The sequence below is a fragment of the Peromyscus maniculatus genome, chromosome 21 (assembly GCF_049852395.1).
Source record: "Peromyscus maniculatus bairdii isolate BWxNUB_F1_BW_parent chromosome 21, HU_Pman_BW_mat_3.1, whole genome shotgun sequence".
In the NCBI taxonomy this organism is placed as follows: Eukaryota; Metazoa; Chordata; class Mammalia; order Rodentia; family Cricetidae; genus Peromyscus; species Peromyscus maniculatus.
The window spans coordinates 283,257-308,874 of record NC_134872.1 but is presented as its reverse complement, the minus strand read 5'-3'; the positions used below and the strand labels follow the sequence as shown (position 1 = coordinate 308,874).

General features: G+C 36.7%; 1 protein-coding gene across 1 annotated transcript; it reads right to left on the bottom strand.

The window, feature by feature from the left end:
• Positions 1 to 16,877: 16,877 nt before the first annotated feature.
• LOC102908639 (olfactory receptor 2B6-like) lies at positions 16,878 to 23,375 on the bottom strand. The gene is made up of 4 exons (XM_076557540.1): positions 23,157 to 23,375; positions 22,072 to 22,119; positions 19,756 to 19,870; positions 16,878 to 19,592 (listed from the first exon to the last, which is right to left on the bottom strand). Exon 4 carries the CDS (start codon positions 19,495 to 19,497, stop codon positions 18,535 to 18,537), a length of 963 nt encoding a protein of 320 aa, XP_076413655.1. The 5' UTR covers positions 19,498 to 19,592; positions 19,756 to 19,870; positions 22,072 to 22,119; positions 23,157 to 23,375; the 3' UTR covers positions 16,878 to 18,534.
• Positions 23,376 to 25,618: the final 2,243 nt, after the last annotated feature.

Below are 25,618 nucleotides of genomic sequence, written 5' to 3'. Positions count from 1 at the left end.
ATGGTGTGCTTCCCTCTTTGTTGTTGTTTTGGGTACAAATAAATTTTATTAAATTTGTTTTAGACCACTTTGCACACGTATGAATGCACACTGATTATTCTCATTCCTTTTGTTAAATTTTTCATTGTAATTTTTCCATTGGCTAATGGGTGGTTGGAGGAATATGCTGTTTAATTTCCATGTTTGTGACTATTACAAAGATTTTCTTATCATTGATTCCTAGTGTTGCGCTATAGTGATCAGAGAAGATACTTAATAATTTTGACATTGTTTTTTATTAGTTAAGGCATAGTTTCTAAATTGTCCTAAATTTTATTTATCCTGGAGACTGTGTGTGCTGGTTAGTCAATTCCAAGCAAACTAGAGACTGTAGCTGAAAGTTTTCCTGTGTCCTGGCCAGTGGTCAGGACAAATCTCTCCCACTCACAACCATTGGCCAGCCTGGACACATGAAAATTTTCAGCCCCACATTGGGTGCCAAATCTCTCCCATTCTCGTCCCCCAAGTAAACACACAGAGACTTATATTAATTATAATTGATTGGCCATTAGCTCAGACTTATTACTGACTAGCTCTTACACTTAAGTTAACCCATATTTCTTATCTATGTTTAGCCATGTACCTTTTCTCAGTTCTGCTTTCACATCTTGCTTCCTCTGTGTCTGGCTTGTGACTCCTGACTCAGCCTTCCTGTTCCCAGAATTCTCCTCTTTCACTTAGCCTGCCTATACTTCCTCCCTATACTTCCTGTCTGGCTACTGGCCAATCAGTGTTTTTTTTTTTTTTTATCAACCTGAGCAACACATATTCACAGCATACAAAATGATATTCCATAGCAAGAGACACCTGGGAAGAGGGAACCTCAGTAGAGTAATTGCCTCCATCATATTGGCCGATAGGCACATTTGTGGAGAATTTTCTTGAATTTAATTTTTGGAGGAGGGCCAAGAGCACATAGATGGTACCATTCCTAGTCAGATGAGCACTGGTGTTTTATAAGACAGATAGCTGAACATGAGTCTAGAAGGAGGCAAAGAAGCAACATGCTTCTGTGGTTTCTGTTTCAGTTCCTGTCTCTATGTTCCTACTCTGAGCTCCTGCTATGGCTTCCTTTGATGATTGACTGTTGGAAGTGTAAGATGAAATAAAAGCCTTTACCTAAAAGCTGTTTTTCTTCAGTGTTCTGTCAGAGCAACAGAAAGCAAACCAGAGCAGCATTTATAGACAGTTGAGGTTCCTGTGTGTTCTCAAGCTGAAGGAGGGAATGTTTGCTAGACACTAAGATCATTGTATTCAACATGATTTAAGTCCACTATTTCCTTTTTCTTTTCTTTTGTATAATCTGTCCAGGTGGATTAAAGGCCCCCACTACTTTATCTCTGTGTTGCAGTCTATCTTTCCATTTGAATCTATTCATACTTATATATTGAAATGCTCTCAGGCTACGTACGTCATGTTTACAATTTTCTTATTAAATTCACTGTTGAACAGTAAGTAATGACTCTCTCTTTTTTACAGTTTCAAAAACTTAAAGTCTGGTTTATCTGATTTAAGTATAACTATTGCAGCTATGTTCTGGTTTCCCCTCTTAAGGAATATTTTCTTCTAACCTTTCATTTTTAATGTTTAAATGTCCTCACAAATCAAGCGAGGCCTTGCTGTTTACAGATGGATCCTGTTATCCCTTTTAGTTATCTACCTAATCTATATATTATATCAAATAATTTTATCTGTTTGCATTCTAGGTAATTACTGACACTCTTTTCTCCCCTGCTTGTTCATATTTTTCTCCAAATAATCCCCTTTCTGCTTCCATTATATGAGAGAAAATATTTAATTTATCTCTCTTTTTTCTGTTATCATCTGTAGCTCCCTTTTCACCTTTGTAGACTCCCTCTTTCTTCCTCATAGTTTACACTAGAGAACCTCATAATCTAGAAGAACTTCCCTTCATTTTCTATTTTTGATTTCAATTTGAATTTATTATTAATACTGCTGGCATAATTTATGCATTTTGATACATATAGCTGGGAGAACAATTACATACTGATAAGATGTTATGTGTTAGTAGATCCTTTGCAATGTAGCTTCTAACTTTGATTGATTAGTTTAGGACATTCAAGCATGTAAAGGAAATCTATCTGTAAATTTGCTACCACCTTGTTAGTTTGGGCATTCTGAGTGGTGTAGGGGCAAAATCAAACTTGGGTCTCATTTTCAGCTTTGTTATGACAATTGTGCCTATGATGTGACTCAAGTCAGTGCCTGTTTGATATGTAAGAGAATTTGGAATCAGAGAACATGTCTTTTTCTTTTTCTTTTTTTTTTTTTTTGAGAGGAAGCCTCGTGGGATAATCTTTTTTTTTTTTTAACTTTTTTTTTCCATCACAGGCAATTTATTTTGTTCTATTCATTCACAGTTAATACAGAAAATACTTGGAAACATTTCCATATAATGTTTGACACAGAAATCATCAAATAGAAGTATACAATGTTGACAGGAGGCAGTACATTTATAATTTATAACCCCAAATGTATTTATAAATTAGAAATGGAAAGATCTACAAATGAAATTATGAAGGTTCACCAAAGTCATTTAATCTGTCAGTTTCTCATTCATTTTTATGTCTTTTTCTTGATTTGTAAGTATTGATCATGTAGTTTTGTTATAATGTATTATATATACCTTTCCCAAATTGTGTTTTGTCTTATTTCCTATCTAGTTATTAAGAAGTATTTATGATGCCAATTTATGAATTAGTTCCCTTTTCTATGCATGATTCATGTAGTATTTGTAAATATCTTTGGTAATCTCCAAATCATAGAGATTATTTAATAGTATTTTCTAGACTTAATTTTGGTTTTATTTACATTTATATACAGTTATGTAAAAATTAGAGCTAAGTTTCAATACTAATTTCATGTAGGAACCCAATGATAGGACATTGACAATTTTATCTTATTATTAATGGTCATTTTTCTCACTAAACTGTCATATTTTAGAAATGTAGTGTTGAGATTTATGTATGTCTTATGAATGAATTATGTGTCCTATTTCATTATGTTAATTCCTGTACCCTTAGTACAATGTTCATGTTGTATCGTTGTCTCTTGATAATAAGTTTTATATTTCTTTCTATTTTCATAGGAGGTAAAAATTACAAACCCATTTCATGAATATGATGAAAATCTTAAGCAAATTAGTAGCATTAAAATATAGAAATATATTAAAGAGAAAACTTACAATCAAACTGATTTTTTCTAAAATTTTAAGGTCTGACTGTTGAAAATTTTACCAACTTCAGACTGAACATATTGTATTTGTTTATTTGGGAACATATGTACATATGTATGCATATGTGTGTGTGTGTGTGTGTGTGTGTGTGTGTCTTCAACAACAGTCAAAGATGAAGATGCCATAAATTTTAAGGAAAACAAGGAGAGGGTTTCATGGAAAAGTTTGGAGGGAAGAAATGAAAAGGGAAAATGACATAATTATATTAGAATCTCAAAAATAGTTAAATAAAAAGATATTTTGATTAGTATAATGAACACAATAAATATTTAAATCATCAATATGATGAGTTAAAAATTCAGTAAAATACTTGAGAAAATATTCCATAAGTCTACGTGTCTATCAGTGAATAGATTTTTCAAATGTGCTACATATACACATAGAAATACTATTTAGCATAAGAAAAAAAATCTCTGTTATTGAGACACCATGGATAAACTTGAAGGACATTAAATGACCTAAGCCATTCATAGAATTCTGATACCAACAATATACCACTCACATGTGAAATCTGTGCATGTTGACCTCATAGGAACAGAGGATAGAGTGATGAACATTCGAAGCTTGTAATATCAGGGCCATTGAGAGACTGGGGAGGTAGAGATCTTATAATACAAAGTTCACTTCTAGCAGGTTCAGAGTAGCTGGATTTATGTTGAGGTCCGTGATCCACTTGGACTTAAGTTTTGTGCACGGTGACAGATATGGATCTATTTGCAGCCTTCTACACACTGATATCCAGTTATGCCAGCACCATTTGTTGAAGATGCTTTCTTTTTTCCATTGTACACTTTTGGCTTCTTTGTCAAAAATTATATGTTCATAGGTGTGCAGGTTAATGTCAGGGTCTTCAATTCGATTCCATTGGTCCACATGTCGGTTTTTATGCTAATACCAAGCTGTTTTTATTACTGTAGTTCTATAGTAGAGGTTGAAGTCAGGGATTGTGATGCCTCCAGAGGTTGTTTTATTGTAGAGGATCCTTTTGGCTATCCTGTTTTTTTTTTTTTCCATAGGAAGTTGAGTATTATTCTTTCCAGGTCTTGAATGCATTGGCATAGGAGATCACTTCCTAAATATAACACCAGTAGCACAGACACTGAGAGAAACAATCAATCAATGGGACCTCTTGAAACTGAGAAGCTTTTGTAGAGCAAAGGATACAGTCAACAAGGCAAAGCGACAGCCTACAGAATGGGAAAAGGTCTTCACCAACCCCACATCTGACAGAGGACTGATATCCAGAATATATAAGGAACTCAAGAAATTAGACATCAAAACGACCAACAGTCCAATAAAGAAATGGGCTATAGAACTAAACAGAGAATTGTCAACAGAGGAAACTCAAATGGATGAAAGACATTTAAGGAATTGCTCAACATCCCTAATCATCAGGGAAATGCAAATCAAAACAATTCTGAGATACCACCTTACACCTGTCAGAATGGCTAAGATCAAAAACACTGAAGACACTTTATGCTAGAGAGGATGTGGAACTAGGGGAACTCTCCTACACTGCTGGTGGGAATGCAAGCTTGTACAACCACTTTGGAAATCAATATGGCGCTTTCTTAGAAAATTGGGAATCAATCTCCCCCAAAATCCAGCTATACCACTCTTGGGCATATAGCCACAAAATGCTCAATCATACCACAAGAGCACTTGCTCAGCTATGTTCATATCAGCAGTGTTTGTAATAGCCAAAACCTGGAAACAACCTAGATGCCCTTCAGCTGAAGAATGGATAAATAAATTGTGGCACATATACACAATGGAATACTACTCAGCAGAGAAAAACAATGACATCATGAGGTTTGCAGGCAAATGGATGGATCTAGAAAAAAAATCATCCTGAGTGAGGTAACCCAGACTCAGTAAGACAAATATGGTATGTACTCACTCATAGGAGGATACTAGATGTGGAACAAGGATGACTGGACTGCTACTCACATCACCAGGGAGGCTACCTGGAAAATAGGACCCCAAGAAAGACACAAGGATCTCCCAATGATGGAGAAATGGCTGAGATCTATATGAACAACCTGGACATGAGTGGGAGCAATGAAGGGCGAGGGTCGAGGGAAAGAGAGCCTGTGGGAGCGGGAGATCCCAGCTGGATCAAGAACAGAGAGGGAGAACAAGGAATAGGAGACCATGGTAAATGAAGACCACATGAGAAAAGGAAGAAACAAAGTGCTAGAGAGACCCACAGAAATCCACAAGATACCCCCACAATAGACAGCTGGCAATGGTCGAGAGACAGCCAGAACTGACCTACTCTCCTGATGGGATGGCCAAAAACCCTAATTGTCCTGCTAGAAACCCCATTCAATGACTGAGGGATCTGGATGCAGAGATCCACGGCTAGGCCCCGGGTGGAGCTCCGGGAGTCTAATTAACGAGAAAGAGGAGGGTTTATATGATCGAGAATTGTTGAAACCAAGGTTGGATAAAGCACAGGGACAAATAGCCAAACGAATGGAAACACATGAACTATGAATCAAAGGCTGAGGGCCCCCCAACTGGATCAGGCCCTCTGAATAGGTGAAACAGTTGATTGGCTTGATCTGTTTGGGAGGCATCTAGGCAGTGGTACCAGGTCCTGTGCTCATTACATGAGTTGGCTGTTTGAAACCTGGGGCTTATGCAGAGATGCTTGGCTCGGTTTGGGAGGAGTGGACTGGACCTGCCTGGACTGAGTCTACCAGGTTGATCTCAGTCCTCCTCTAGGAATGGGGGGTGGGCTGGGGGGAAGGGGAGGGGGGAGAACAAGGGAATCTGTGGCTGATATGTAGAACTGAATGGTATTGTAAAATAAAATAAAAGGGGAAAAATAATACGAAGTTCAGTTAAATGGGCTAACAAGGGTATCATGGTGATCAGAGGGCCAAGAATGAAGCAAAGAACATACCACACAACAGACCACATGCAAGATATTTATTGGGGGAAGGATAATGTGAAAGGCCATCTCTAAGCAGAAATGAGAGAGAGAGATCACGACAGAAGGTAAAGTTAAGAAATTTAAGAGAAATTTTTTTCTTAGATATACATTTGAAACTTTTAGGCCCATCATCCCAGTAGTTGAGGGAAGGAATTCCCAAGACCATGGAAGTTTGGCAGATCCCACCCTCAAGAATAGTCAGAATAAGCTGGGTGGTGGTGGCCCACGCCTTTAATCCCAGCACTCAGGAGGCAGAGGCAGGCGGATCTCTGTGAGTTCGAGGCCAGCCTGGTCTTCAAAGCGAGTTCGAGGAAAGGCGCAAAGCTACACAGAGAAACCCTGTCTTAAAAAAAAAAAAAAAAAAAAAAAAAAAAAAAAAAAAAAAAAGAATAGTCAGAATAGGCAGGCAGGGAAACAGGCTGTTGATTGTACTTATCTGAAGTCCATTTGACCTGCAAGAAGTGGATTCAAGTTTATTCCCTGAAGCTTTGAAGAACTTTTTAAGTTTACAAAAAGAGACAAAAGTTTTTGATATGTTAAGGTTACCACTGCTACTACTCTGCAATGAAATTTGCATTGTAAAAAGAGGAGTAGATTCATACCTTTGAGTCATAGTAGAAGCTTGGAAATCCAAAATGATTTTTAGGTTAAAAGTATTAACACTCTTTCTAGAGAGCTGGATATATAAATTGGACAGAGATGTTTTTAGTACAATGAGAAGCACTTTTATGTCTATACTTAGGGAACAACCAAACAAAATTTAAAATCTTGAGCTTGTGACTAATGAAATAGTAGTTAGTGCTTAACAATAGCATAGAGAAGGAAAGAAATCTGAAACATTTTTCATTTTTACATACCTTAAATTACTTTCTTTTTTTCTATTTTTTATTAAGAAAATTATTTTTCATTTTATACCCCAATCAAAGATTTCCCTCTTCCCTCCTCTTGCACCCCTCAACCTTTCCCCCCAACCCACCCCCTATTCCCTGCCACAAGAATGCAAGGCCTCCCAGGAGGAGGCACATCCAGTAGAGGCAAGTCCAAACCCTCCCCCCTGCCTCAAGACTGCAGGAGGCATCCCATCATAGGTAGTGGGCTCCAAAAAGCCCCTTCATGCACTAGGGATGGAGTCTGATTCTACCACCAGCCCCCCCCCCCCAAGCAAATCAAGCTACACAATTGTCTCACCATGCGGAGGGCTTAGTCCAGTCCCATGCAGGCTCCACAACCATTGATCCAACTTTCATGAGTTCCCACTAGTTTGGTTTGGTCATCTCTGCAGGTTTCCCCGTCATGATCCTGATGCACTTGCTCATAGAATCCCTCTTCTCTCTCTAACTGGACTCCTGGAGCTCTGCTTGGTGTTTGGCTTTCTTATGCCTTTACAAATTGCATTTACAAACCTTAAAACACTTTCTTAGACCTTCACAACTTACTTAAGCTTACAGGTCCTCAGATCTTTACAACTTGTATTGATACACCTTACCCTACTTTCTAGGCCCTCAGAAGTTACACAAACTGAACTTTTTTTTCCCATCTAATCATTTACCAGAGACACAAGTGGTTGGTTACTGAGAGCAGTCATTGCAAAGCAAATCTCCTTAACAAATGAATAGTAAAAAGTTACTTTGAAACCCGTTTTTTGAGTTTATCTCTTTTCAGAGCCAGGTGGCAAGGTAAACTGTGTCTTTGTCAGCTGGAGACCTAGTAGGAGCTCTCCAGTGAGACCTGAGGACTACTGATTTTTACTTGTGGAGAGAACTGAGAAAGCAATTGAAGCCTTGGGGAAGGAGCTGGTGTGCTTGCTGCTGTTAAACTGGCAAAGCTATCATTAGCCTAGTTGTTAACACCATGAGAGATATGAGAAGGATAAATTATAGCTTATGTGTAGTCCAAATATCCTATGTATAAATTAAAATGTCAAAGACTTACCCATTTCCCAAGGTTCCCATAGGTTTGTTCTGGGCAGAAGTAGTCAGTCTTCAGCTGTTATACAGGACAATATTTAATCTTTAGCTGTCATACAGAACAACACAGGCCTTTGGTTGTCAGACCCAGGTCTGAAAGATTTTTTTTTTCTGTAGAGGAGGAACTTGAGGGACTGACCTTTCTTTGAACAGACAGAATAGGGCAATCAATCACAAATGTCCAGTTTGTATGTAGCCTTGGCTGCATATGAGGCATGGGAAGTTTTCCCCAGTGCCTTACCACAATCCAGGCTGTCATTGTGTCCCATCATCATCTTCTTCGCAGCCTTAGTGTCTGCTAGGAGCTGGGGTGTCTGTCTGTTACAGTAAGCTTTTTCCATTCAACATTTTAAATGCCATATTCAACAGAGCTCTGAAAAGTTTTGAGGATCATTATCTATTAAATATATCTAAACTAAACAAACTGCTTGCTTTTAGCTACTTATTTAAGCTTTACTTGAAAACATACACGAGGCTAAATAAAAGCTTATTTCTGTAGTTAGTTACATTAGTACTTGGCATGACTACAAATATAATTCTGAACACATTAAAGAATTTGATCATTTATAAAGTAACTGACTATTAACTTGCATATAATTATCTTTATCAGTTTTTAATAAATTAGTATCATTTTTTATAAGATTAGAATTTTTACAGCTTTATTCCTGTTAAGTTTGAGCCTTAAAAAACAGTTTTGAATTGAAGCTCTTTTAGCAAAAAAAATAAACCTTTTCAACAGCTCATCGAATTTTCTCTAAAATTTAGTAGAAATGAGGTTACAGAGCAAGATTCGACAAATAAAGGAAACTTGAAATAATAACCAGTATTTTTTTTCCAGACAAGGTTTCTCTGTGTAGTTTTGGTGCCTGGATCTCCCTCCAGGCTGGCCTTGAACTCATAGAGATCCGGCTAGCTCTGCCTCCTGAGTGCAGGGACTAAAGGCATGCGACACCACCACCCAGCCATACCCAGTATTCTATCTGACCACAGTGGAATAAAGCCAGTTATCAATAACATTAGGAACTATGGGAAGTACAGAAACCCATTTGTTAGGTATATTTGGATTTATAATATTATTTAATCCAAATGTTTGTTTAATAGTTTTTTTTCAGATCTGTCTACTGGTAAAAATGAACTATTTAAACAATTCACTATACCTGTGTTGGGGTCAATCTGTGGCTTTAAATTTATTTGTATTTCTTTTTATAAACTTGAGAGCAGCTTTATTTGGTGTGTATACAGCTACAACTATAAAATAATATCCTCTTTAAAAACTTTTAATTATAAATATACTTCATAGGGAGACTGGCAACTTTACCAATCCTTTTATAGTGTACCATTATAAAATATCATGGTTTTTGTATGACTTAGTTTATTCAAATAGCTCAAGTTTAACAAAGTGAGCAAAGACAAAGAAATTATTACTATTATTACTATGATCCTGAGTATACCTAACGAATTTATAAATCTCATTTTTTAAAGTATATTTTATTTATCAAACATATGCTGTTATTTATCTAAATTTTCTAGAAAACTAGTGTTAAACAGTCAGCTAAGACATAAGTAGTTAGGTTTAAGTCTCTACGTGTTTTGTTAATCTGAATAGACCTTTATAACCTTAAAATTTTATCATTCTATACAATATATTCTATATTCTAAACCAGAGTTGAAAAAATATATGGTGTGCTGTAGCAAATATAATCTTAAATTTTTATCATCATACAAAAATCCATACCAATGCAAAATATGTTGGAGACTTGTTGCTTATTTAGTCTAAAAAAGGAGATATAATGACAAGCAGAAAACTCAGTAGGACTAAGAAATTTTATAATTGTTGCTCTGTGTCATGTGGTCTCATCGAAAGATGGTGGATAAGTCACATGGCATGTACTCTTTAAACAGTACATATTCAGTTGGCTAATGATGGCCAATCATGTGGTTCCTTCCATTATGATGAGGTCATTAGCCAAGATGGAGGAGAGCCACATGGTTACTATTTAAAAACATGTTTTCCTAAGAGATCTATATATTTTTAAATGCTAGTTAAATTCAAATTATATACACACACAGGGAATTGAATTACATATATACATAGTAAGTTGTAGCAAATAAAAATTACCTGTGTATAGATGTTTTATTAATTCCTGTGGATTTCACATCATGCATCCCAATCTCATTTATCTCCCCATCCTTTTGCATCTGCCATTTGCCCCTGCAATAAAATTTAAAAGAAAAGGAAAAAAAGCTCATTGTAAAAGCCACAGTATGACATAGTGAGTCACACAGTGTGCCCTTTAGTCCATACATCTTTACTTGCAAATGTTCACTGCAATGAGCCATTGGTCTGGTTTGAGGCCTCTGGCTTCTTCTGGGCCCTCACTGGGACTTCTCTTGGACATCCTACTGTTGTCTGTTTCGTGGAGATCCTGAAACTTTGGATCTGCGGGACCAGCCTCTTCATGTGCTCCAGCAGATCATAGAAGGGGTGGATGGTGAGGTGAGCCAACTCATAGCCCTGGTTCTGGGCCTGGGTGGTAGCTGGGTTGGTCACCCCATCAGCTTTCCCTCAACTGCATCACTGGGGCAAGCTCTCCAGAATCTCCCCCTCCCTCCCTGCTAGCTCACCACCCTATGAAGCAAACAGTGAGGGGCAGGGCCAGCTCTCCTGCTCTTATGTACAGATTTTTAATTGTAAGCTTTTTTATGTTTAGAACTAAATTTCATTACAAATTTTATAGATTTTAAAACCATACTCAATGAATTTACAAATCCTAAGATAGAGTTTACAGCATAGTCTTACTTTTTGTGGGGAGCAGAGTGGAAAGAAATCATAGAGAGAAAGGATTTTGAAGAGTGGGAAGTAGAACCTTAGAGATAAGGGACTTTTGAAAGTGTAGAGCAGAGCAAGTTTAGATATAAGAGATTTGGGAATCATTTATTTGTGCCCTGTCAGTTATGATTTGTGAGAATTTAGAAATTCAGTTTGCCACTTCTTGGCCATTGATATGTACTGAAGCCAAGGTGTTTGAGTCTGAGGAAGAGAAATTCCAGTGGAGGGTATTTCTATATGCTCTACAAGGTAGCTGAGAGCAGAAGCTGTGGGACCATAGGCTGAAGTGAGAAATGGCATAATAGGACTACAGGTGGGCGGCAGTTCCTAGGGGAAGGTGAGAGAAAGCTAGAAGAGAACAGGGGAAAAGGGAACTGGTAAGTGTCTTTAGTAGAGAGACACAGATGGGTGTAGCAGGCTAGAGCTGATAGATAGGAATACAAAGTTCCCCATGTGGTGGGTGCTCCAAGGGAGGAGAAGGCTCCAGCAGTCAGGGAGACACTTATGGCATCAACAAAGAGAGGAATGCTTAAGGAACAAGGAAGAACAAGCAAGAACACCCAAGTGAAGGTTCCAATACCGTAGAAGCCATGAAGGTGTAGAGAAGCTTCAGGGCTTCAAGGAGAGAGCTAAGAGATGGGAGTTATAAGGTCATAGAGGCCCATAAGGATCTAGGGAAGCTGTGGGACATCACAGGAAGCTCCTAGAGGGAGGCAAGAAAACTCCCAATTCACAGGCCAGGAAGGCACAAAGAGAGACAGAGCAGGTAGCAGGAGAAAAGGGAGATGTCCACATGGGTGTAGCAGAGGCATAGCAGGCTGCAGGAGACAAAGAAACACATAGGTGCTCACAATGAGGGCATAGCAGGTTGAAATCCAGAGACACAAGAGACAAATAGTTAGAAAGCAGGTAAAGTGAAGCAGCAGCTAAAGAATAGGACTCTGGAATATGTAGTCAAATTTTGTGGATGACAAAAGCCAACAGAAATGAAAGAGCTATACATACCTCAGGAGAGGATGTACAGGGTGGAACAGAGAGATAGCACCAGCCAGCAAGATGTGTGGGCACCCTGAAGCTGTCCTACTCTTTTGTTTTCTCCCCTCCTGCTAGGTCTTGCTACCAGTTCCCACTTTACAACAAACTTATAGATCCATCAACTATAGTTTAAAGACAAGGCATTTACACAGGGTGTGTAGGGGTGAGGTGGGGGGGGGAGTTACACCAAACAAAAACAAACAGGGCTTGAGGTGGAGAAAAGAGAAATAGGGAATGAAGAATCTCTTTTCATTCCCTCCAATCATTTGCAGTATTTGTAGAGGTCCTAAATAATATTGGGATCTAGGGTGTAGCTAGTCAGCCACATTTGGATTGGATATTGAGGCCAAATTTTATTTCAAAAATGAATAAATTTAGGGTCCTTCAGGTTGGGAGCCTGGTAGAGAAGCTGGAGGTTTTCTAAAAGGCATCCCAAGTAGGAGGCAGAAGGTATGGACCACTCTCTTCCCGTGGGTGAGAAAGAAAGAAAGGTCCTAAGCCTGTAGTCCAGGTTATCTCCAGGATTTAGGGAGGATATGCAACCAAGACACAATCTATTCAAAAGAGAAAGACCAAGTAACATATAAAGGCAGACCTGTTAGAATTATACCTCAATGGAGACTTTAAAAGTCAGAAGGGCCTGGACAGATGTTCTACAAATTTAAATACACCATAGATACTATATCCAGCTCAGACTACTAAATCCAGCAAAACTATCAATAGAGTAGATGGAGAAAAACATTCTATAATAGACAAAATTTAAGCAGTATCTATCTATAAATCTAGTTCTACAAAAGGTTCTAGAAGGAAAACTTCAATCTGAAGAGGTTAACAACACCCAAGAAAATACAAGTAATAAATAATCCCAGACCAGGAAATTAAGAGGGAGCAAAACCCCACACTATAACAACATAATAACAAGAATCAATAAATATTGTCCATTGATAACTCTCAATATTAATTTTCTCAAAAACATAGACACAGACTAACAGATCAGGTTAGAAACCATGATCCATTCTTCTGCTGCATCCACAAAATGCACCTTACCATCAAGGATATTACCTCATGGCAAAAAGATGAAAAAGATATTCCAAGAAAATGGACCCAAGAAGAAGTCCATTTAAATAGCTGAGAAAATGGACTTCAAATCAAAACTAATCAGAAGATATAGGGAAGGACATTACATACACATCAAAGGAAAAATTCACAAAGAGGATATTGCAATTCTTAATATCTATGCATGAAACACAAGGGCACCTAAGTTCATAAGTGAAACACTATTACAGATAAAATCAAATACTGATCCTTACACAAGTGATACTGAGTGACTTTAGTAACCCACTCGCACCATTAGTCAGATCATTCAGACAAAAACAGAAGAGAAATGCTGAAATTAAATAATACCATAAGGTAAACTGACCTACCAGATATCTATAGAACTTTTCACCAAGACACTAAATATACCTTCTCCTCAGAAGCCCATGGAACTTTCTCTAAATTTTATTACAAAGCAAATCTCGGGATATTTTTTTAAAAAGTGAAATAATACCCTGTATCCTATCTGGCCACCATGGATTAAAACTGGATATCAACAATAGAAATGGCAGAAAGCATATGAGGTCATGGAAGCTGAACAAATCACCACTGAATGAAAACTGGGTCAAGACAGAAATCAAGGAGGAAATTACAAGCCTTTTGGGATTGAACGAAAATGAAAATACAGTATAGCTAAATGTATGGAACATGATGAAGAACATTCTAAAAGGCTAGTTCATATCATTAATTAAGTGCCTGCATAAAACTGCCAAACAAACAAAATAAAAAAACCTGCAACAATTGCATTTTAATAAATTTATAACACACTTGAAGCCTCTAGAATAACAAGAAAAAATAATACCCAGAAAGAGTATACAGCAAGAAATAATCAAACACAGAGCTGGAATTAATGACATAGAAACAAGCAGAAATCAACACAAAGATTCAATGAAACAGTTCTTTGAGAAAACTCACAAGATTGACAAACCTTTAAGCAAATTAATGAAAAAATTTTGAGAGAAGATTTCAATTAATACAACTAGAGATAAAAATGGAGACATTACAACAGACACCAAGGAAATTCAGAGACTCATAAAAACATATTTTAAAAATTTGTATTCCACAAAATTTGAAAACCTAAAAGAAATGAATGAATTTCTTGATATATGTGATCTACCAAAGCTAAATCAAGAAATAAAGAATTTTGCCGGGCGGTGGTGGCGCACGCCTTTAATCCCAGCACTCGGGAGGCAGAGCCAGGCGGATCTCTGTGAGTTCGAGGCCAGCTTGGGCTACCAAGTGAGTTCCAGGAAAGGCGCAAAGCTACATAGAGAAACCCTGTCTCGAAAAACCAAAAAACCAAAAAAAAAAAAAAAAAAAAAAAAAAAAAAAAAAGAAATAAAGAATTTAAACAGACCTATAACCTCTACTGCATTAGAAGCAGTAATTAAATGTCTCCCAAGCAAAAGAAAAAACAAAAACCAAACAACTAAAACAAACAAAATAAAACAAACAACCCAAATCCAGATGAATTCAGAAGAAAATTCAAAACCAGACTTTCAAAAAAGAACTAATGCCAATATTCCTTAAATTATTGAACAAAATAGAAATTAAAGAAACATTTCCTAATTATTTTTCTTTTTTATATAATTTTTATTAAGGAAAATTTTTTTCCTTTTATATACCAACCCCTGTCCTCCTCCCTCTTCTTCTCCTGTTCCCCCTGACCCACTCCCATCCCACCTTCATCCTCTCCTCATAGAGGGTAAGGCCTCTCTTGGGGAGTCAACATAGGTTGTCATACCATGTTGGGGCCAGACCTAGCCGCTCCCCCTTGCATCAAGACTGAGTAAGACATCGAACAACAGGGAATGGGGTCAAATAAGCCAATTCCTGTACCTGGGATAAGTCTTGGTTCCCATTGTCAGGGGACCCACAAACACATCAAGTCATGCAACTTTCACCCACATTCAAAGAGTCTAGTTTGATCCCATGCAGGCTCCCCAGCTGTTGGTCCAGAGTCCATGAGCTCCCATTAGCTTGGATCAGCTATTTCTGTGTTTTTTTCCCATCATGATTATGACACCCTTGCTCTTACAACCCTTTCTCCCTCTCTTCAACTGAATTCTAGGATCTTAGCCAAGTGCTTGGCTGTGGGTCTCTGCATCTGCTTCTATCAGCCACTGGATGTGGGTTCTATGATGACAATTAGGGAAGACACCAATCTGAGTGCAGGGGAAGGCTAGTTCAAGTACCCTCTCCACCATTGCTATGAGTCTTATCTGGGGACAATCTTGTGGGTTCCTGGGGTTTCTCCCAGCTGTAGTTTTCTCCCCATCCCCTTAATGGCATATCCTGTCAAGGTATCTCTTTTGTTGTTCTCCCTCCCCATCTCTCCCCCATAGTCCCACCTCCCATCCCCTCCCATCCATCCCTTCTATTCCCCCCTCTCAGTTTGTCCAGGAGATCTTAACCCTTTCCTCTTCCCAGGGCAATCCATGAAATTCTTAGTGCCCTCCTCTTTACCTAGCTTCTCTGGGGTTGTGGATTGTAGCCTGGTTGGTTATCCTTTGCTTTGCATCTAACATTCACTTATGAGTGAGTACATACCATGTTTATCTTTCTGGGTCTGGGTTACCTCACTCAGGATAATTTTTTCTAGTTCTATCCATTTGCCTACAAATTTCATGATCACATTGTTTTTTACCACTGCGTAACTCCATTGTGTAAATGTACCACATTTTCTTTATCCATTCTTCTGTTGAAGGGCATCTAGGTTGTTTCCAGGTTCTGGCTATTACAAATAATGCTGCTATAAACAAAACATGGTTGAGTAAATGTCCTTGTAGTGTGGTTGAGCATCTTTTGTGTATATGCCCAAGAGTGGTATTGCTGGGTCTTGAGGTAGGTTGATTTTCTGAGATACAGCCATACTGATTTCCAGAGTGGCTGTACAAGACTGCATTCCCACCAGTAGTGAGTGTTCCCCTTTCTCCATATTCTCTCCAACATAAACTGTTATCTGTGTATTTTATCTTAGTCATTCTGACAGGTGTAAGAGTCATTTTGATTTGCATGTCCCTGATGGCTAAGGATGTTGAATATTTCCCTAAATGTCTTTCAGCCATTTGAGATTCTTTTATTGAGAATTCTCTGTTTAGCTCTGTAGCCCAATTTTTAATTGGATTATTTGATATTTTGCTATCTAGTTTTTTGAGTTCTTTATATATTTTAGAGATCAGCTTTCTATCAGATGTGAAGTTGGTAAAGGTAATTTTCCATTCTATAGGCTGCCTTTTTGCCTTATTGACAGTGTCTTTTGCCTTACAGAAGCTCCTAATTCTTTTTCTTAAGCCACTATTATGCTGGTGCTATAACCACACTAAGAGCCCTCAAAATGAGAAAATTACAGATCAATATTCCCTGTGAATAGATGCAAAAGTTCTCAATAAAATAGTTCTTAACCAAATTCAAGAACACATCTCAACATCTACCCCATCTATGATTTGCTGGAGCATGTGAAGGGGCTTGTCTTGCAGACCCAAAGCTGCAGGATATCCATGACAGGGCAGCAACAGGAAATCCAAGAGGAGTCCCAGTGGGGGCACAGCATTGATAGTGCAACAGAAACAAGAGGCCTTGACCCAGGCCAACGACCCTTTGTAGTGAACACTTGCAAGTAAAGATATATGGATAATAAGGTTTATTGCATGACTCACTGTGTCACACATGACAAGGCTGATTTTTCCTCTTAAATTTATTTTATTTTATTTTGGGGGGAGGGGTTGCAAGGGCAGAGGGTGGATATGAAGGGATAGAGAAATGAATGGGATCAAGATTCAAGATGTGAAAGACACAAAACATAAATAAAAAGTTAAAAAATACATTAAAAGCTTATCCAATGTGATCAAGTTGGTTTCATCTTAGAGATACAGGCATGATTCAACATACATAAATCAAGAGACAAAATCCACCATATAAACAGACTAAAAGACAAATACTATGTGATCATCTCATTAGATGCTGAAAATGTCTTTGACAAAATCCAACATCCTTTCATGATTAAAAGCCCTAGAGAAATTAGGGATATAAAGAACATACTTCAACATAATAAAGACAATTTATGGCAAGCACATAGCCAACGTCAACCTAAATGGAGAGAAACCCAAAACATTTTCACTAAAACAAGACAAGATTATCCACTATCTCCAAACCTATTCAATATAGGACTTGAAGTCTTAGCTAGAGCAATAAGACAATTGAAGGAAATCAAGCGGCTACAAATAGGAAGGACTAACAGAAAGACTGGGATAACATGCACAAGACCTGCACAGGTTCAAACTAGACAAAATCCCAGCACTGAGAAGAGAAGTAGGGTAGGCTCCATATCTAGGAGAAGTTGCGCAACAAAAAACTATTGTGTGTGTGTGTGTGTGCTTTTTGTTTTGCTGTTTTTCATCTTATTGGTTGTTTTTTAGATTATTTTGATGTTCATTCTTTTTGGGTTTTTTGCTTTTGTTTTATTTTATATTTCCTTTTGAGAGAAAGAATATGAAGTTGGGTAGGTAGGGAGGTAGAGATGATATAAAAGGAGTTGGGGGAAGGCAAAGAATACAGTCAAAATATATTGTATGAAAAAAATAATAAAAATTTTAAAACTTCCTCATAAATAAAATAAATGCAATCTTCTTCCCACAAAGAATTAGAAACAAGATAATTACTAGAGCCTAATAATAACCATAATATTATCAAATAACAAATATTGTAATGGTAATCCCCTAGAGTGATAATTTCTATATATTATCAAGAAGTGGAACCCAAAATCATTGATGCATGAATACAATTATGTTCTTTAGTCTATTTTATCCTGTTCCTTACATGCAGAAAAATCACAGTGAAAGCAAATGTATTACACATTGCAATAAGAAAGTATAAATATATTCTAAGGGAGACTTCAAATGCAAATAATTACCATAGCCACTCATTCATCAAGAAGGTAACCTCACAATACTGATTAAAAGAAGATTAGATGTAAAAATTCATCTTTATAACATGTAAATATTTGGAAGTAGGAAATGATATTTTCATTTGGGTTGTTTATTGCTCAAAAATGATTAAACTTCAAGTAGATGTGTTTGTACTTTTAAAAAAGTTGCTAAGTTACTCCTTCCATCACTTTTAATGTGTTAGGTAATAAGAAACAATATTTTAAACGTTCATTTTCCAGGACAATATTTACTAACAAAACCTAGCATCACCTCAAATCTGCATGCATTAATTATTTTTTATATTTGTTGAATTATTTGACTATTACATATAAGCAATAACAAGTAGTCACAATCAGGCTCAGTTTTTCTGGCTGAAGGAATGATGGCTGTTAGTAATCCTGCTATGGAACCAAGGATTGGGTTTTGATAGGATCTGCTTTCACCTAAGCCAAGTTCCATCCTTGCTCTTGTTCTCTTCCAAGTATCTTCTTCACTGCTGCCTTGACGTCCTTGTTCCTCAAGGTATAGATAAGTGGGTTCAGCATTGGGGTTATGAGTCCATAGAAGAGTGCCAAAAGCTTGCCCTTCAGTTTAGCTGAGCTGCTCCTGGGTGCCATGTATGCATATCCACTGATGGCAGAGCCATAGAACATGATGACCACCAGAAGATGAGACCCACATGTGTGAAAGGCCTTCTTCCGGCCTTCAGAAGATTGTATCCTTATGACTGCTCTGACAATGTTGATGTAAGAGAAAAGAATTAACCCAAGGGGGATAACTTTTATGACAACCACAGCAGCATACATCTCTACCTCATTGACCCAGGTGTCAATGCATGATAACCGAAGCATGGCAGGTACCTCACAGAAGAAATTCTCTATCTGGTATTGGCCACAACGAGGCAATAAAGAAGTCAACACTGTCTGCACCAAAGAGTTGCTGAAACCGGTTATCCAGGATACTGCTGCCAGCTGTTGGCACAGCTGAGAGTGCATGATAATTGTGTAACGAAGAGGCTGGCAGATGGCCACATAGCGATCAAAGGCCATGATGGAGAGAAGCACACATTCTGTAGATCCCAGGCCAAGGAAGATGAACAGCTGTGCTATGCAGCCCACATAGCTGATGCTTCTCTTGTGGCTCTGTATATTTATCAGCATCTGGGGGACAGTAGAAGTAGTATAGCAGAGATCTAAAAATGAAAGATTGGCCAGGAAGAAGTACATGGGGGTGTGGAGTTTTGGATCAAGGCGGGACAAAATGATAATAGCTGAATTCCCAAAGAGCGTCACTATATAGAAAATGGAGACAACCACAAGAAGAGCCATTTCCAGTTGGGGCCATTCAGAAAAGCCTACCAAAACAAAGCCGTTGGTGTGATGGGGGGTGCTATTGAGCCTTCTCATTGTTGGAATTCCATTTACTGAAAATATCAATACTAGAATTTTGAGGTTTTGGTTATCCTTAATGTTTCATGGAGTAAAGAAGCTGGATAGGGATGCTGAAACAAATAAAATAATGAATAATTTCATTTTATTTCCTCTGTAAGAAAAATAGAATTAACAGCTGTGCATATATAGTCTGTCAACTGTTCTTTAATCCACAATTTTTACAAGTAAAGGATTTTAGAAAATCAAATTAGAACCAGCCATGGTAACTCACACCTGTAATCCACACTTGGAAGGCTGAATCAAGAGGATTTATGTGAAAGAAAAGCCAGTGCGGACTGCAGAGTGAGGCTCTGTCTCTTTCCATTGCTCCTGTCTCTCTCCCAAGCCCCTCAAAGCAAAACAAAAATAAAGAAATAAGAAGCAAATATAGTAAAGATGTATTATAAGATACTTTTATCAGATGTTGTATCTCTTAAGACAGAAGAAAATGGAAACCTTATGGAAGCTTCATTAAGTTTGTAATTTACTCAAGATATTTTTGAACATTATTTCTCACAATTGAGCTTATTTTCCTGCAGGTTCTTAATAATTTGTATTATGGAAGATGGAAATTGCTACATGTGAAAGGCTGTATCAGTTGGTGGTGACAAATATTCTTTCTTTTTATTGTAGAGCCCTCTATTTGCTTACTATAATTAAGACAATATGGATAAAACTTCCAGGACCCAGGACAATGTGTATGTGGATTTAATCCAGTGATGTTTAGCCACAGGATAATTAGAAATTAATGTCACTAAGACTGATGGTATAAAATGTGTCCTTTTTTGTTTATGTCAAGAAATACACATCCAGAAATAGTCAAATAATATAAACTATATGCTACACACACACACACACACACACACACACACACACACGTCAAATAACACACACTACAAAATAATTTTCCAGAGATAGTCTCATTATTTTCCATTTAGTCACACTCCCATATGAGGAAATTCTCATGGGATTTCTTACAGTTATGCTTTACTTTCATGTAATCTTGTCTATGCTAGAATGTATGCTTATATATTCAGCATTATGTGGCAAAGTGGGAAAAATTGTAAAGAATATTTTTAAAAACTCTCTGGTGCTTGTCTGTGTTATGACAGTCACCAAACATGTGACTATGTACATATACACAATTGATTGCACATATGTGTAATTTGTGTGGCTCATTATCCTTTGTGTAAAATAAATACATAGTTTAAATGAAAAAATAATCACTCAGACTGCACAGTTGAAGTGCAAGGTTATATAAATGTAATTTTACTGTTAAGATATTAACCATTATTATGCATAAAGTGACTCTTGGTAAAAAGTTTTTGTGACCACTTTAGAGATATTTAATGTAATTCAGGAATAGTTTTAAATCCCAAGATAAAGATTTGTATAATTCTATTCCTTCACTTACTGTAAAATTATGGACAGTTTTAATTAAGTTTGTTTTTTATTATTATTTCATTTTTGACAAAGTTGTACATGTTCTCTATAAAATAATTTAAAAGTATGTTGTACTTTGACTAAATGTAGTTACTTATTCATATGACATTGAATCCTTATAACTTTACATCAGCTCTGTTAGCATTTTTCAATAATAGAAGGTATCTTTTCACCTGAAGTCACCTCTTTGTATGATAGATCTCTTGTACTTATCTCTCTTGTTTCACTGAAATTTCTCACTCTTTGCTCATTATCTCAACTTCTTCTCCACCTCTCCAGCGCCCTAGTAACCTTGTTCAACTCTAGTTCTGTTAGATCTTACATGCTGTTATTATACAGCCAACAAAAGTAGTTATCTCAGAATATTTTATTAAATGAAGCAGACACAATATAAAAGATGAAATATTTTTCTCATGTTTTTCAGATATATGCAATAGAAAGCAGGAGAAAAACACAAAAATAAAAAATGATGTGTTCTTTGCCCTTCAAATTATTTGCAATTTTATTTTATAATTATGTTCCTCTTTTCCACATTTCATTTAGTGATTATGCCTTTTTTTCTACTAACCAATTACAGTAGATGTGACTAAACATAGTTTCCCTCTAAGGAACATTATAGTCCTTATTACTGATGTTTGTCATAGTTGACATTATGATTTAAATTTTTCCTGTCAGGATCCATGATGAAGTCATCAGGAGCTGTTGCTTGGACTAGAGAAATCTTCCATGCATTGCATCTTAGTAACTTTATAACCCTCATAACTGAATAACTACCAAGGGAGGATATTGTAGAAATTCCATGACTTGATTTGAGAGTAGAAATGGAACAACACAAAAATTCCAACATGAAAGTTTTTAGTAATTATTACCCCATAATGGTAAAGACTGTTTTGGTCACCAGTTTCCTTGTGGTTCATCACTTTCATAGTAGATATAAGCTGAAATATTTGACAAATTGAGGAGATGAACATTCTAAGTATAATTTGAGTTACCAGAATATGATGATAAAATAAATCTTTCTCTTGCATATGTCAATAAACATTCCCTTTGTATTTGGCTGCGATAAACATACTAATATTTTATAAAAAAGAGAGGTGTAGGACTTACAGTCTTCATGGGTGGTCTTTGGACAATATAGACCATCTGGAAATGGCTCTGCAAAGTGGAGAAAACCATAAAACCATATTTCACTTATAGCAGCATTTTATTCTTGGCCAAGTGTGACTTCTACCTCTTTAAAGGATATGATCCATTACTAATTTTAAGGAAAAGACAACAAAAAGAAGTTTTAAAAAATTCTAAATTTAGTGGTGTTTCCTGAGAAAACTTTCCAAATGGCTTTTACTATTAAGACAGTTTATAAGACAGACCAACACACAGTAGATATGTTTGGAGGTTTTCTTAGAAAATAATAATTATATCTACTTTAAACAAATAGTTAACATCAATAATTCAAAAAAGTTTTCCCTCATGCTTTCATTCATACAAAAAAGTTTTCACTTTTAAGTAGAAAAGGGCTCAGTTGTGTGTAAGACGCATGATCAGATTGCTCTGGGTAGGAAGCTCCTGGGAATCTGTCTTTGTCATTGTTTTGCTTTTTGCCAACTAACTAGAGTGATAATAAACTCACAGAGCATTTTCAAGGTACATGGTGGGTAAGTGGTGCAAATAAAAAAGGTAGAATCCCTAAAGCCCAATGCCATTCTTTCCAGATTAAAGCTAATTTATATGGAATTCTGACTTCATGGTAAACAGGGATCCAGTTTCTTGATTATTTAAATCATTTCCCAAATCTGTAAGTTGGTTTCTTATGAAATCTACTTTGGTTTTAGGGAACAGGTCAGTTCATGCGTTAGGAGAATTACCCAGCATGACTTTTCTTGTTGTTCTCTTGGCTATTCCTGATGAATGAAACTAGTAATCAATCTAACTTCAACATCATATTTATAATGTTCAAATTTAAAATGATTTTGTTTTAGTTTATTGTAACTTAGTTTTGTCATTGACAAAACTAAGTTTAATCCCCAATTTCTGTTGTGCCTCTCTCCAATGCCATATATATATATATATATATATATATATATATATATATATATATATGTATATATACTGTCTATAAAACAAATGCTTTTACTGTCATTACAGTTCTCTAAGAAATACTTGAACAACATAAGAAATAAAAATAAGGTCACCTTTTTTAGAATACTAGCTGGCTTCTCATCCAAATGGAAGATGTGTTTAGGGTTCTTTGGGTACCTCACTTCTTAGGCTGCCTTCGTTTTTCACTTTTAAGTCAGTGATCTTTCTGTAGTTCCTTGCAGCTCTGAACCTTAGTTGTATCTAACCCTCACCACAAAATTGACTCTACTTATTTTGTAAGTCATATTTGCCTATAATCTGTCCTTTAACCCTTGTACACTAGTGACATCAGGACCAAATGTGTTAGAAATTTTACCTTAGGGAGCCAGTCCCTCTGTTGCAATTAAGCAGAATTCATGGAAATAAGAATTTTGGCCATGGGGGAAAATATGAAAAATAGCAGCATAAATTATTTACAAAGCTATTGTATTCTATGTGATTCTTCCACTGGGCTTATCCAACTTTTTTTATTTCTTTTGTGTAATGCACACTAAAGGCAACTCCAGATTTAAGGGTAATTTTAAATCTGAAGATGCCCCCTAGCTGCTGTGACTGATCCTTAGTGCTCCCCGAGACTCTTTCCAGTCAGATGCTATTGAAACTGTGCCCTACAGTTGCCTGCTTTTGAAATTTGGGTAATAAGCAGGGTGTAATTCATACTTTTTGAGACTGCTATCTTTTGTCTAACATTTATGCTTTTTCTCTTATCTTTTATTCTTTCCAACCATGAACAGGAGATGTGCAATAGCAATTATACTTTTAGTTACATTTAGGGGAACATGATGTTGAAAGAACTTTCTTGTATATATCTTTCAATGAACAAATGAACAATTTTTATTTTTTTGCTAAATCTAGGAATGGAATTTCTCATCTAAATGTTAGCACATATCCATCTTTCATAAAGATTGCTAACAAGATTACATAAGGATTGAAATAATTTATGCTCCAACCATCATCAATCTTCATTTCCTTAAGAACCTCTTAGCTTGGTAATGTCATATTTTATAAAAATAATTATCTGTTTTGTTTCATGTATAAGAAAAATATCACCAATTTAATTTTCATTTTTTCATATATTGTGAGGGTGAAAATCTTTTCAAATTAACCATTTATATCTTCTTATTATATTTTATCAATTCATTTTTCTATTTGACCTTCATCCCTTATTGATTTCTAAAAGTTCTTTAAATGTTCATGATTTAAATATACTTTTGAGATATTATGCAGTATCATAACAGTCCACTCAATTACACCTTTTTGCTCCTTTAATATTGTACATTATTATAAATTATATATAACAAATAATAAATTATACATTATAAATAATAATGTACATTATTATAAAAATAAATTTTAATGTACATTTAAAATAAACAAATCATTCGAGTGTCCTATAGTCTCTGTGATGTCTTTTTACACCATGTCCAGCAGCAATCACTATATAGCCCAGGTTGCTTAATCTGTTTTTTTTTATTATTTTATTTTATTTCACAATATTATTCAGATCTACATAACTGCCACAGATTCCCTTGTTCTCCCCCTTCCTGCCCCCTCCACTTCCCCCGAGCCCACCCCCCATTCCCACCTCCTCCAGAGCAAGGCCTCCCCCGAGGACTGAGATCGACCTGGTAGACTCAGTCCAGGCAGGTCCAGTCCCCTACTCCCAGATTGAGCCAAGCGTCCCTGCATACCCCACAAAAGACTGCTGGCAATGACCGAGAGACAGCCTGGACTGATCTACTCTGGTGATGGGATGGCCAAACACCCTAATAGTTGTGCCAGAAACCCCATCCAAAGACTGAGGAATCTGGATGCAGAGATCCACGGCTAGGCCCCAGGTGGAGCTCCGGGAGTCTAATTAGCGAGAAAGAGGAGGGTTTGTATGAGCGAGAATTGTTGAAACCAAGGTTGGATAAAGCACAGGGACAAATAGCCAAACGAATGGAAACACATGAACTATGAACCAAAGGCTGAAGGGCCCCCAACTGGATCAGGCCCTCTGAATAGGTGAGACAGTTGATTGGCTTGATCTGTTTGGGAGGCATCTAGGCAGTGGTACCAGGTCCTGGGCTCATTGCATGAGTTAGCTTTTTGAAACCTGACATTTATGCAGGGACGCTAATACCCAAAATGATTATTTTAAAGTCTTAAGATCATTTATTTCATATGTGTATATTTCACCATTAGTTACCAAAAGCTGAGTTTTAAAAATGTGGTTAGGAGCATTTCCTGCTCTTGTAGAGGACCTGGGTTTGGCTTCCAGTGTCCATGCCAGATAGCTTACATCTACCTGTGATGCAGTTTCAGGGAATTCCTCACTCTGTTCTGGCACTACATAAACACACACACACACACACACACACACACACACACACACACACACAAATTTAAAAATTAATTAATTTAAAAACTAACTCATTTTTCAACATGAAGAATAAGCAATCTTTTGTATCAAGCCTTTCAAGTGTTTATTTTTATGAAAAGTTCTTAATCCAATACTCAACTTACTAAAACT

Excerpts from the sequence above, each read along its gene's own strand:
- LOC102908639 (XM_076557540.1), bottom strand. The coding sequence starts at position 19,497 with ATGAGAAGGCTCAATAGCACCCCCCATCACACCAACGGCTTTGTTTTG.